Here is a 13625-nt window from a genome sequence, read left to right as displayed (position 1 = left end):
TTTATAAAATTCAAAGGTTAATGACAAAATGCAATCACATAATAGTTGAATAGAAAATTTACCCATATTCTCAAAGCTTAAGGGCAAAAATAAATTAAAATAAAATAAAAGAACAAATTTCAAAATTCACCTATGGTGACAAATTTACAATTTCACCTTTTTTTTTTCCTTCCAAAAAAAGCTTATCAAATAATTAGTGACCATTTTGTAGCGTTTTGAAGTTTAATGACCAAAACATAAACTTACTAATAATTTAGTAACATTGAATGTAATTTACTCATTAAATTTTTATCTTTTAACATTTCAACCCAAACATTATCCAAATCTTTCAATGATAATGAGACCTATTTTTCCATATTAAATCAAAATTCAAAAATTAAATCCAAATCCATCTTTAGACAAAAAGAGTCTACCTTTATCACTCATTACATTAAATTCCCAAAACATTTTTACCCCAAAGCTTCAATAGTGTACAGATTCGTCATATCGAACTATAGTTTTCACTTTACCAAGGTGCAATGTGCTAAAAGAAAGTAAATGAATTGATCACTCAAGTAACCAGACAATACATATAGGAATATATATTTGCAAACAGAACTGTTTTTTTTTCATCTATATTGTAAAACAATGGGAAATTTGCAGGACCAGGGCTTCTTATAAGCAAAAAATATGGAACAAGGAAAAGGATTGGTTTCATCTGAAAGACCATTGGATTTCTTCAAGTGTTCTACCCTTTGTCTCAGGGACCCAGAGTGTCACAAATACAATGGTGAAAGCACTCACCACCATGTAAATTGTAAAGGTTCCTGTTGAAGATGAATGTAGGTTGAGTTAGCTGGGAAAAGCCAAAACAAAAAATAAAATGCCTCAGGTTGGTTTTGAGTGGAGTTAATCTGAATGGAGTCAATTTGGGTTTCGATCATTTTTAGTTTTGGTTATTTGAGATTCTGATAATTTCAGGTTTGGGTCATTTTGAGATTGGTTTGAGCTAGATTGGGTTATAGGTTTTATAGTCAAATTGGGTTGAGACGAACTATGTTTTTGGATTCGGGTTAGAATTGAAAGGTTGGGGTGCATGTGTGAGTGAGAGAAGAGAGAGATGTACCTCCACTGCTCCAATCCAAAAGCAAGTTGGCAGTCATTGTAACCACCCAAGCAAAGAACCAGTTGGAAAGTGTTGCTATGCTTCCAGCTAGACCCTTGATGTTTATTGGAAGAATCTGCAATGCAGTATAAATGATTGAAAATGATTTTTTTACTATATTCAGCAAATTTCAACGAAAGAGCAATTATAAGCAGTCAAGTGATTGAAATTGGATCCAAGTAATTAAATAAATCAGCTAACATCTTTACTGTGTTGGTAAGGTTGAAGTTTGGGAAACTTGATGGTTTGATTCTAGCCATGTACACTTGCTATATGAGGGTTTTTTAGTAGTTTATTCTGGGTTTAAATTCTACTATGGGTAGGTCATGTCTAGATGATGTTTAAAGCTTTGTAATAATGCCTTGACTATACCAATTAAGTCTTAACTTAATTGGCATCGGCATTGTTGTCAGTGTAGGAGGACGTGGGTCTGAATGCATTCAAAGGTGTTTTATTCTCCTATTTAAGGGTTAAGGAGGGATTATGGATGATTTTAGGCATTGCACCAAAAAAAATGCCTTGACTATGTTGGTAAGGTTAAGGTTTTAGGAATTTGATGGTTTAAGTTCGAGTCTCATTATGTGCATTTGTCATGTAAGAGTTCTCTTACAGTTTATTCTAGGTTTAAGTCCCACTATGTGTGGGCCATGTCTAAATGATGTTTAAAGCTCTTTCCAATAATACCTTGACCATGTTGGTGAGGTTGAGGTTCTAGGAACTTGAAGGCTTAGATTCAAGTCTAGTCATGTGAGGGTTCTGCGTAGTTTATTCTGGGTTTAAATCCCACTATGTATAAGCCATGTCTAGATGATGTTTAAAGCTTTAGGGCGATCAAAGACGATGTCTAATAATGTAAAATGTTGATACCTCTGACATTATAACCCAAGGAATGGCACCCATTCCAAGAGAGAAGGTAACCACCATGGCCTGAAAGAAAGAACTAAGTTAAAACAATTGCCATTCTAGCAATAAACATAGTATCAGAAACAAGAAAAGTAAACATACCACAACTCCAACTACTGACAAGATTCCCATAATGCTATAGACACTAGAGTCACTAGATACAACATCCTGGATCAATTGCCAAAATTCAAAAAATGTTTATTATTTAGGTAAAAAAACTGAAAAAAATGAAGTATAAACTTTAATATAATTGAATTGGTAAAAGTATCATGGAAGCCCCTACTTTAGGAGTCAGATTGCATTTTGCCCCTTTTACTCAAAATGAGTAAATTGGTCCTTGTACGTTAAATAAAAAAGCAAATAGGTCCTTTTTGTTAAAAATAACTAGATAGTGACACGTTGTGTGCCACATGAACCTCATGGTTATGTACAGGGACCAAATTTTATAGTAGAAATGGATGGAAATTTTAACAAAAGGATCAATTTGCTCTTTGATCTAACCTCCAGGGACTAATTTGCTCATTTTCTGAGTAGAGAGGGCAAAATGCAAATTGACTCCTAATATAGGGGCCTTCATGGTACTTTTACCTAATTGAATCATATGTATATATATCATTGGTTTACCTTTAGAAAGAATGATACTGCTACAACTAGGAGGCTGAGAGTCATTCCAAAAGAGGAGACCTGAAAGTAAATTTGCAAACAATGATCTCTTTTTTGGTGTTGGGTCCATACTCCGCTTTAGGCACGTTTTCGGTCCTAACCAAAATAGGTCAGGGGTGTGTCGGAATGGTCAGTAGAGTAGAGTGAACTTACTATAAGCAGAACCCGGCGGCCAGCTTTGTCCACCAACCATGTAGTTACGGCAGTAGCAATGACCTAAGTGTGCATAAATTCTGGTAAGTTGTCGTTGTGAACCAATGAGAAGAAAAAAGCTGTGGCATTTATTCGAGCTATACCTGAATGGCACCAACTCCAAAGGTGGCTGCATTGCTTGATTTAACTCCTGCTCAAGTCACAGTTAAATCGACTCGTTAAGCCTTTGAAATTCGAAATTGAACGTTAAACTAATAAATATGGCTTAACATAACATAAGCATCAGCAAACTTTGGATATGAGCTTACCAGCAGCTTCAAAAATTGTACTGGAATAGAATAGAACACCATTAATGCCACTAAGCTGTTGCAGCATAAGTAATCCAATTCCAACCTGAAAGATCCAAATGAAACCAATTAGATTCCTCTTTATCAGGCTATCAAGACCTAGGACAATTGAGATGAGTGGAAAGTTAAAAGAATAAAGCTTGTAATTTGCAAGTAAAATTTACCATCAATGGAAACCAATATCTCCTTTCTTTGAGATCTGCAAACCGAATCGTAGTTCTTCTAGTGGTTGATGCTACAGATCTCTGTCAAGTTAATAAGCGACTTAAGTTTTGAACAAAGAACTTGCAAACATGCAAGTGGCAGACCGTGTTGGAAGGTTCGCAATTGAAGAAAAAGCTGTTAAACTGCGGTAAAAGTACCATGGATGCCCTTGTAGTAGAAGTCAAATTGCGTTTTACCCCCTTTACACAAAAAATGAGCAAATTAGTCCCTGTATGTTAGATTAAAGAGCAAATTGGTCATTTTTAAAAAAAGATTCATCCATTTCTATTTGGTGTAGCTAAATAACCAATCAGTTACACGTGATGTGCCACATGTAGTTCGTGTTGACATACAAAGACTAGTTTTTAACGGTAGAAATGGATGAAATTGTTTATAGAAGGACCAATTTACTCTTTGATCTAACATACAGGGACTAATTTGCTCATTTTTTTAGTAGAGGGGGCAAAGTGCAATTTGACTCCTAGTACAAGGGCTTCCATGGTACTTTTACCGTGAAATTGATTATTATTACCTTGATTTCATTCACTTCAATAGAAATATCAGCATCAAAACCCCTGAGAACTTGCAAAGAAGTTTCAAAATCTTCTGTCATACCCATTTTTGCCTAGAATTAGGAAAGGAAATGTAAATCAGGTGATCATATAACTATCTGTGCAAGAATGCTCGAGTTATGACCTCATTCTTGAGCTTACCAGCCATCGAGGAGATTCTGGAATGAAAAATAGACCAGGTATCAAAATTGTACAAGGAAGTATTCCTGCCAAAGGACAACATTAGTGTCCAAATATGAATCTATCTCATAGATTTTACTGGTAAATTCTTTATACATCACTCGGTGACATGGAGGAGAAAGTTGATCATTGCAACAAAAGAAGTGGATAGCCAAGTTATATTAAAATGAAGCAATATGAGACCATTTTCTGAATTTGAAATCCATTTAGATAGAAAATGAAATAAATGATCAAATTCAATTATGACTTTAAAAAAATGATTACCTAAAACTGCAAGTATCCTCCACTCAACAAAAAGTCCAAGTAGATAGGCCAGCATTATTCCGAGAGTGACAGATAGCTAAGCATTACAACATTGCATATTTTGAGTAACCTAATAGGTGATCAAAGCCTTCTACAAAGTACTCATTAACAATGCCAACGATAAACAGAGCCAAGGCCAACCTGATTCACTGAACCCAAGCTGCCCCTCAAATTCTGAGGTGCTATCTCAGCTATATATACAGGCACCTATACATAATAAACACAATTCATACACTTTAAACCCTTTTGAACAAAAATTCCATCTTAATAACCGAACATTTTTCCACGTTACCGTATAAGAGATTATTCCGACACCAAAACCTTCCAACAACCTTCCCATGTAAAGAAAAGATGAATCCTGCAAAATGCAATCAAGTTATTTTATACCAATGTTGCTATATCAAGCTTGGGTGATGTTAACATTATCATCAGAACTCACTCTTGCAAAAGATATAGCAAGCCATCCAATTATATTAGGAATTGCAGCAATCATTAAAGACTGCAATGAACATAAAAAACTATACTTAGTAATCCAAATCTAAAACAGAAAACCCATGGAGGCCATTATACTAGGAGTTGGATAGCATTTTGCTCCCTTTACACAAAAAATTGGCAAATTAATCCCTAGACGTTAGATCAAAGAGTAAATTGGTCCTTTTGTTAAAAATTTCATCAATTTCTACTACTAAAAACTGGTCCTGTATGTCAAAATGAAGTACAATGGCACGCCACATGTCATTGTTCGGTTATTCTATTAGTCATGCCGGTTTTTAACTGTAGGAATGAAAGAAAATTTTAACAGAATTGACCAAATTGCTCTTTGATTTAATGTACAAAGACTAATTTAACCATTTTTTAGTAGAGAGAGCAAAATACAATCAGACACATGTGCTTCCATGGTATTTTTACCCGCATTGAAGTTATATTACTCACAAACGGGAATGCATCTAACACGGATACTTCAACAAAAATGAAGAGTCCGAGCAGCATAGCTTTGAAGGAAAACCAGTGATTTGATTACCCCTTTTCGTCCAATACATTCGGCTATCTGACCACTGGCTATTGCTCCAACCATGGCACCCACATTTGATAAAGAACCAAATAGAGAAAACTATCCCACAAATAGAACTTATTAGCAAGATTTAAATAAAAAGGGGGGGGGGAGGATAAAAAAGGATAAAATTACCTCTGAGACTGTTAGTCCAAGATCCTCGATGATTGCGGATTGTGTCGGAGAAGAGTAACCAGACTAAAAAAACAAATGAAACCCAATTTAGAACTTCATTCAAATGGTACCAAACACAAAGCTAAATAAGAAAAAAAAAAAAAAGAGAGAGAGTAAAACTCACAGTGAAACCAAATTGGATGGGACCCAAAGCAACAATCAAAACACAAGCTACAACCGAGATGGATTTATCACGAAGAGCTTGAGAGGATCCTAACATACTAGACCCCATCCTAGAACCCATACGATACCAGCTTCCAGTATGTAGGAATGGCTTCCTTAGATCCCCTCTTCCATCTTCAGCATCATCCCTGAAACTCATCTTCCTCTTCTCTATACCAACAGTGACTTAGACAACAAAACAAACACTTGGTGATCACCCAGACACAAAAATCAAGGACCCCTTCTGCTAGTTCTTTTAGGCTCTTGATGTTATGAGCTGGAAAATGTAAATAAATAAATGGGGTGCTACTTGTGAATTATATAATATATGAAAAATATTTGGGAAATTTGAGAAAATGGGATTGGAATTTAATGAATCAAACGTGAATATTGTGTGTTTATCTATAATATAAAAGCTCATTTGCTCAGCTGTAATGGAAGACAACCGTTAGTTCCAGCTCAAAAATTACCATTAAAGGTCCTTTTCAAGTTCTTTAACTGATGGTACTTCTTTCTTATTCGATTTTAAGGTGTCGACCTATTGGTATAGAATCGAGCTGAGCAACCACTCATAGTTTTGATAAATTATATTTTTTAACTAATTATGAAAATGATATTTAGGTTCTAATGATTGAAAAGTGTACGATTAGTTTTTGTTACCAAAGTTGCGAGAAATGAAAATTATGGTGAAAAAAAAGGAGGAAGCTAATTAGTTAAATTATGCTACTTTGATCCTTTCTAGTTTTGTAGTTTTCAAATTGGTTAATTTTAGTTTTGGTAAATTACATTAATAGTTACTTAATTATGTTTTCTTTTATTTTTGGTTATTCAATTATGAAAATTTACAAAATGGTCACTTAATTATTTAATTTTGTCTTTTTTGTCACCCAATTATCTTAGATTTTTGGATATTTCCATTTATACGTTATCTAGTTGGTGAACAAGAAAGACAAAATTTAATAGTTGGGTGACCATTTTGTAACTTTTCATAGTTGAGTGATCAAAAAAGAAAAAAGAATCATAGTTGGGTACTTTTCAAGTTTTGAAATTTTAATTACGATCCAAATATTAGCAGTTAAATTCCTTTATTTAAATTCATGTAGTAGTCCTATACTATGTGTATAGTTGTAAATTTAGTCTATATTCTCCAATTATATCATTCTAAGTCCTTATACTTTTCAAATTCTGAAATTTCTTTATTAACTTAAATGACATTGTTAATTAACAAGTAGATATGTCATTACACATATGATAGTATGTTTGTTGCATCAAATTTTGAAAATAGCAAAACTTAATGAATTTAACAATTATCATTTGGTGATGACAAAAATTTTTAAATTCGAGAAGTACAAGGACTAAAAATGATCAAATTAAAGTACATGAACTAAATCCACAACTTTCATAAAGTAAAAGGACTAATAGCATAATCTAACCTTGCTAATCTCTTTAGAAACTTGATAATTATGGTTTTAATTCCTTTACCACGTTGAATTTTATTAATATTTTGAGGTTTTGTAATTACTCTTCCCAATAATATTATATTCAATGTTATATTGGTTAATTATTTTGCTTTAATTCAATATAATTCAGTAATTTACTTTTATAATATTATTAATAATTTCCAAATTTATAATACGATTAGTTGATTCCGTTAAAATGGAACTTAACTTTAGGTCTAAATATGGTTTTAGTCCCTTTAATATGCCGAACTTTGAGATTTAATCTCTCTACCTTAATTTGGTATAATTTAATCTATCAATTTTATAATGTTATCAGTATATTCAAATTGTTAATATCGTTAGTTGTAGTGATAAAGTGACTACGTGTATTTTTTAAAAGGACAGCATTAAACATGTTAAACTTGATTAATTAAAATTTCACGTGATTTTAATTGTGTGACAGAACAACAACAAAAATAAATTTTCATGTCATCACATTAGAGCTATTAATAACATAAAAGGGACCAAATTATAGTAAATTATAGAAAAAAAAGTTAAATCCTAAACTTTAATATAATGGAGAGACTAAAATTATAATAAACCTTAAATTAGTTAGATTCTAATATATACATCCACGTGATAATATGTTAGGTGCCATGGGACTATAAATTAAATTGGTTAATTCTCTCTACTTTTTTGAAATTTAGTGATTTTATTTTTATCTCAACAATTTTTTTTTCTCTTTTTCGGATTTAAAATGTAAGTTCAACAACCCGTGTGTTGGCTTGACTGTTAGGGTGTTCACCGCTCTAGATGTGACATGAATTCGAGTCGCGCTAGTTGTATTGTTGTTAGGGCTTTGCCCTCTTATTATAATTCACCAAAAAAAAATATCAGACCAATTATCAATACTGTTAATATCTTTTATTAAATTCAAGTTTATTATAATCATAACTTCTTTGTTACGTAACTATAGAATGATTATATTTTTTATTTTAAAATATTAATGATTTAACTTAAATTTTAAATTAAAAAATTTTAAACAATAAATTTCAAATGTAAAAAATTATAAAAACTTAAAAAGCATATTTTAATCAATTAAATTTATAAATTTATTGACCAACATTTTCAATTATCTCGTGGCAATAAAAAATACCCAACAATGCAAATCCTACCAACCAAATCAAAATAAATAAATTATTTATTTATTTATTTATTTCTTTTGGAACAATTTGGAAATGGTATCCCTTGTTGTTCCATTTTGGAATTCCAACTACCGGTCATTGAATTTTGTTTTTATTTAAATAGAAATAATTTTATTTTTTATTGAGTAAAAATAAATATTTTATATTTAAAATAATGAAAAACGTAAAAAGTTATATAAAAATTATTTTTTGAAAAAAAAATATATAAGTCATTTTCATTGAAAAACAAATTTTGAAACTTATCAAATAATATTTAAAAACTATAAATAAAATAAATTTTATCAAAATAAGTAAAATAAATCAAAATCTAAAATTAATATCGAATTAGATTATCATAAATAGTTGAAAAAAACTCAAAAATTATTTTTTTTCTCCTATATAATTAAAAGAAAAAAAAATAGCTTCAAGAAGAGAAACAAACTAAAAGGGGGAGAGTCAATGATAGTCCTACTTTTGTTGTTAAGCACGTGCTCGCCAAATCGTCATCACTATTTGGAATTATTGAAATTATATATATGTGTATATATATATATTAAAGATTTAATTGCACTGAAATTCCTAAATTTTAAATTGGTCTATTTATATCTTCAAACTATTGAGACTCTATCAATCAGGTTCTTCAATTACTGAAACTGTTAATTTAACTATTAAATGGCACGTAAAATCTTGTACGATAAAAATTTTAAAGAAAAATAAAATGTTGTTGCATGACTTTTAAAATTAAAAATTAAAAATAAAGTAAAATTGAAGAAAAAGAGAGAGTGAACGATAATTTCTATAAAAGTTTTGAAAACCTCAAAATCAAGATTTTTACAACATACATTTTTCTTTAAAATTTTCATTTTAAATTATATCACATAAGATATAATGTCTCATTTAACGGTTAAATTAATGATTTTAGTAACAAAAAGATATTGTTGATTTAACATTGATAGTTTGAGGATGTAATTAGATTGTTTTAATGCTTGAACACCAGTTTGGGGATGTTTGGTGCAATTAACTCTTTTGGAAACAAAAAATTTAAAGCTATATGGATCGAGTGGTAATGAATTTGATATTCATTTTGTGGATAGTGAAAACAATGTTGAGAGACTATTGCTCCTTATTTAAGAGTTTGATCGGATTCAACTTCAATTTTAGTTAGGACCACGTAACTACAAGATATCGGATATCCAAACTAAATAAATATATATTTAAAAATAAATATAAATACCGATTAAGCATAAGTTAAGAGTTTAAAAAGAAAATATCCTTGGGTTGGGTTAGGCTGGGTTTATGTCGAGCCTATGTATGACATTAGTACACTTTATATTTGGTTAAACCTAGTTTGACCTAAGATATGAGCCTAAAATTTTATCCAAAACAGTCCATATTTGTAAATGACTAACTTATAACCGTTTTAGGCTTGCCCATATTATTTTTTAAAAATATATTAATTTTAATTTAATATTTAATATTTTAGATGGTTTTTCTTTTATTAAAATTTTAATTTTAGACAAGTTAACATATTTTTTAATGTTTAAATAGTATTGTATTATAAAATATGATGATTTTTAAATGGACCTAATCCAAGCTTGAAGGCTTATTAAAAAAATGAGAGGATTTAGACAAAAGTACGAGGCTTAAAATATGGGCTTAGGTAAATTATTAAGTCTACTTAAAATATGAGTCAGGCTTAGACTTTAACTTTCAAGATTGTCTAAATTTTAGACAAGCTTGCTTACAATATGTAATATCAAGATTAGGCTCTTTTAAAATCATCGTTTAACTAAGTTTTGAATTCACATATTCATTAAGGCTTACTTGCACACCAAGATTCCTTATTCAAGATCCAATTCTTTTGAGTTTACCTCGAGTTGAGTGTTTGGGGGCTTGATTTGATCCAGGACTTCCACATCATTAGGGTTCAAATAATTTTGCGTTTAAGTTATTTCGAGTTTAGATTCATATTAAGCATTTTTTGAGGTTTTTTTCGAGTAGTCATTCAAAATTCATAGGTATAAGTCTTTGTACATAGTGGGATTAAAACCCAAGCGCTTTAGCTTTTGCCAATATTGTCAGAACTTCATTAATGATTCTCATTGTAATTGTTGATATAGCTAGTTGTAACGTCAAAAAAATGAATTTAAATAATGGATATATGAAAGTTAAGGGTAAATTTAGAGGGCCCTCAAATGGAAAAATTGTATTTTAGTGAATAATTTAATTAATTAATTATAAATATATGATTATTGTTGATACAAAGACGAAGTAGTGATGCTTTGTGATAGTTCACTCGGAAAGCAAAGAGCTATAGAAAAATTAAGATATTGAAATGTGAGTACTCATAGAGGATTGAGAAAAAAAAAAGGGGAGGGGATAAGAGAGTTGAGAATATCAAAGGAGAGAGTGTATTGGCCTTCTATCTTGATGATTATAAACTTTTAAGGGGTTGTATCTAATCATTCCTAAGGTGTCATGTGTCACCTATGTATTAGTTTTAGACTTCCTATATTTTAGCCAACTTATTGATACCTTGTCGCCGTAGATATAGATTGTCTTGTCAAGGGAATATATATATGTGACATGTGAGATTGTGAGTGGCATATATGATGTACCTCATCCATTTTAGGCATGTAGTCCCAATGGTATAGAGTTACGAGGTCTTGGGCTCGCAAAAGTGTTTAGTTCACAAGGTGATTCTTCTTAGTCAAGGGCGTTAACCTATGAAGTCTCAAGGATGCAAAGTGAGCCCACGAGATATAAGTATAACAATTATAATGACATTTTTTATTCCTAAAGAAACTTACATAGCGTCAGGTATTACACTTTACCTCTATCAACCATTAAAAAAATCAAACAATGTTTGTATGTATGTATGTATGTATGTACGTACGTACGTACGTACTTACGTATGTATGTATGTATGTATATATATATGTATGTATGTATTTCTTTCAAATACTATTACACTGAAGGCTTTTTCTATTGAAAAACCAATGTATCTTCCATATCTGCTTCATGGTCTATGAAGACTAATCCTTTTAGGATTCATAGTTGCCTTTCTCAAAAACATTATTTCCAGGGCTTGAACACAAATTCTCTCCTTAAAATTGCAGTGTGTTTTACCCCTGCATCCAGCACTTATTGATAATAGTTTGGTTTATATTAATCCCATCTTAACCAAATACAATGGGTGCAAAGGTAGGTCCTGGTGCCATAGCCGGAGTCGAAGCCAAATTGTTTGCCTCTTTCTTTGAGTCATTGGAAGGCATTAGCCCAATGCCCCTAAAGTAGAAACAAAAATCAATTATGATATAATAAATATGAGTAAGGAATTATATATTTTTTCATATACATAATATTTCAAGGGCGAAGTTAGGGGTAGACAAAAGTCTTGATCCTTTGGTTAAATGAAAAAAATTATAATTTCATCATTATTAAAAAATGATAATTTAAGTCATTTTAACTCAATTTTTTCCTTTTATTTCAAAATTTTATAATTTTGTCTCGATCCTTGACATAGAATTTTTTGCTTCACTCTTAAATATATGTTCATGTGTCGAACAATCAATCCACTTTGGCAGGTTCAACCTTGCTTAGGTCAAGCATGGACAATATTTTTTTTAATATTGTGCTAGCTTGACTTGAACTCAAATTAAAGAATAATAATTTTGTATTTAAATTTTATTTATTTAATATTTTGTAATATATGAAAAGTAAAAACGGCATCAAGTCAAGTCAATTTCATGTTTAAACATAGAATTTTTTTCAGAATCAAGCCCAATGTTATAAGAGGTTGAATCGGTTAGATATTTAGTTCTTGGTTCAACCATTTTAAAAATAAAAAAATCAATATATTAAAAAATTCAAAAAATATTAAAATTAAAAAATCAAATATAAACATTGAAAAAAATCTAAAATTTTCATTAAAAAATAATTTTTTATGGTTCTAGCTATTTTTTCCTATTGAGTTTTAGCTTAATTAAAAAAATCAAATATAAACATAGAAAAAAAATCTAAAATTTTCATTAAAAAATAAACATAATTAAAAAATGATTTTTTATGGTTCTAGCTATTTTTTCCTATTGAGTTTTAGCTTGATTGGCATGGGCATTGTTGCCAATGCAGAGGGACGTGGGTTTGAGTGCGCTGAAGTGCATTATCCTCCTATTTATAGGTTGGGTAGGAGCTATGCTTAATTCTAAACATTGTCTTAAATAGAGCAAGCAAATATAATAAGAACATATAATGAGATTATTCAAAAAAAATCTAGTTCTTTTTTAATTATTTGTCACCGATTGAATTGACTAAACCTTCCATTCTCTATTCTATCTGTAACCCAACTCGACCCTACTCGTGAATAGATTTAATATAGTCTTTACCTGAGCCTGTCTGTGATCCAACCAGTCCATGATGACTTCTTCGGATTATCGGCAGACGGGCCCGGGGTGGCATTAGGGGAAAATGTATCAACCCATGACTCAGCATTCTCTTTCATGATATTGGCAGCATCTGTTCCGGAGGTCGATAAGGTGTCGGCCGCACCTTTGACTTCTGTAGTAACCTTGTTTATATCAGGGGAAAACATCTGGAACAACGACCCTTTGGCACTCTCAGCTTCATCTTCTGCAGAGCTTAACACACTTCCGGCGAAGCCATCGAATTGGGTGAATTCTCCTTGAGTTGAAAGGACAAGACCCAAAAAGAATACCACAACCAAAGCAAGCTTCGCCATGGTTTTTGAAAAAAGCTTGAAAAAGAAACAAGAAGAAATGTTGAATGGAAGAGTCTCGGTTCAAATGGATGAAAATCAAGCCAACTTTATAGGTTTTTTTAGGAGGAGGCATTTGTGGCGAGTTCAATGGGCCATTTTTCACTAATTTTTGCTTTCAAATGGCCATACACGACTAAGTCGTTGATAACTTCTATCTCAAGTAATTTTTGTGTTATTAACTTTATCTTGGAACTCTTACAAATAATATTATACTAAATTTAGGCATTAATGTCAATTATTCTTACACAAAACTTAGAACATCGAGTTATCTATTTAAGCTCGGAGATTCTTTAAAGGTAATTTGGATAAAAAATAGCATATTTGGATACAATAATGGGTCAAACCTAAAGCACTAACTCTGAGTTTGGG

General features: G+C 31.1%; 2 protein-coding genes across 10 annotated transcripts; both read right to left on the bottom strand.

Moving 5' to 3' along the window:
• Positions 1 to 486: 486 nt before the first annotated feature.
• Positions 487 to 6393, bottom strand: LOC107935043 (sugar transporter ERD6-like 6). 9 transcript variants are annotated; one of them, XM_016867578.2, is made up of 19 exons: positions 5819 to 6392; positions 5656 to 5718; positions 5491 to 5580; positions 4909 to 4968; positions 4762 to 4827; positions 4611 to 4676; positions 4431 to 4506; positions 4128 to 4192; positions 3947 to 4039; positions 3573 to 3614; positions 3375 to 3455; positions 3172 to 3256; positions 3007 to 3053; positions 2864 to 2926; positions 2672 to 2731; positions 2150 to 2215; positions 2012 to 2071; positions 1106 to 1220; positions 487 to 806 (listed from the first exon to the last, which is right to left on the bottom strand). In XM_016867578.2, the coding sequence occupies exons 1-19, from the start codon at positions 6014 to 6016 to the stop codon at positions 694 to 696; spliced, it is 1509 nt and encodes a 502-aa protein (XP_016723067.1). In that variant the 5' UTR covers positions 6017 to 6392; the 3' UTR covers positions 487 to 693. The 9 variants fall into 9 exon arrangements, with proteins under 9 accessions (XP_016723067.1, XP_040950810.1, XP_016723069.1 ...); XM_041094876.1 differs by lacking the exon at positions 4909 to 4968 and having other exon boundaries at positions 5819 to 6393; XM_016867580.2 differs by lacking the exon at positions 5491 to 5580.
• Positions 6394 to 11242: 4849 nt separating this feature from the next.
• LOC107935069 (uncharacterized) lies at positions 11243 to 13289 on the bottom strand. Its single transcript, XM_016867615.2, has 2 exons — positions 12865 to 13289; positions 11243 to 11767 (listed from the first exon to the last, which is right to left on the bottom strand). The coding sequence occupies exons 1-2, from the start codon at positions 13215 to 13217 to the stop codon at positions 11659 to 11661; spliced, it is 462 nt and encodes a 153-aa protein (XP_016723104.1). The 5' UTR covers positions 13218 to 13289; the 3' UTR covers positions 11243 to 11658.
• Between the last annotated feature and the right edge of the window lie 336 nt (positions 13290 to 13625).

This window comes from Gossypium hirsutum, chromosome D06, assembly GCF_007990345.1.
Source record: "Gossypium hirsutum isolate 1008001.06 chromosome D06, Gossypium_hirsutum_v2.1, whole genome shotgun sequence".
NCBI lineage: Eukaryota > Viridiplantae > Streptophyta > Magnoliopsida > Malvales > Malvaceae > Gossypium > Gossypium hirsutum.
This window is presented reverse-complemented; position numbering and strand designations above follow the sequence as displayed.

Bases quoted from the DNA above. Each gene is read 5' to 3' on its own strand.
- LOC107935043 (XM_016867578.2), bottom strand. From the start codon at position 6,016: ATGAGTTTCAGGGATGATGCTGAAGATGGAAGAGGGGATCTAAGGAAG. The intron at 4,193-4,430 runs GTAATCATTTTT...GTCCTTTGGCAG, and splicing joins GAGGATACTTGCAGTTTTAG to GAATACTTCCTTGTACAATT. The intron at 2,216-2,671 runs GTAAACCAATGA...CAATTGATCCAG, and splicing joins CAGTATCATTCTTTCTAAAG to GATGTTGTATCTAGTGACTC.
- LOC107935069 (XM_016867615.2), bottom strand. From the start codon at position 13,217: ATGGCGAAGCTTGCTTTGGTTGTGGTATTCTTTTTGGGTCTTGTCCTT. The intron at 11,768-12,864 runs GTAAAGACTATA...TTTCTACTTTAG, and splicing joins TGGATCACAGACAGGCTCAG to GGGCATTGGGCTAATGCCTT.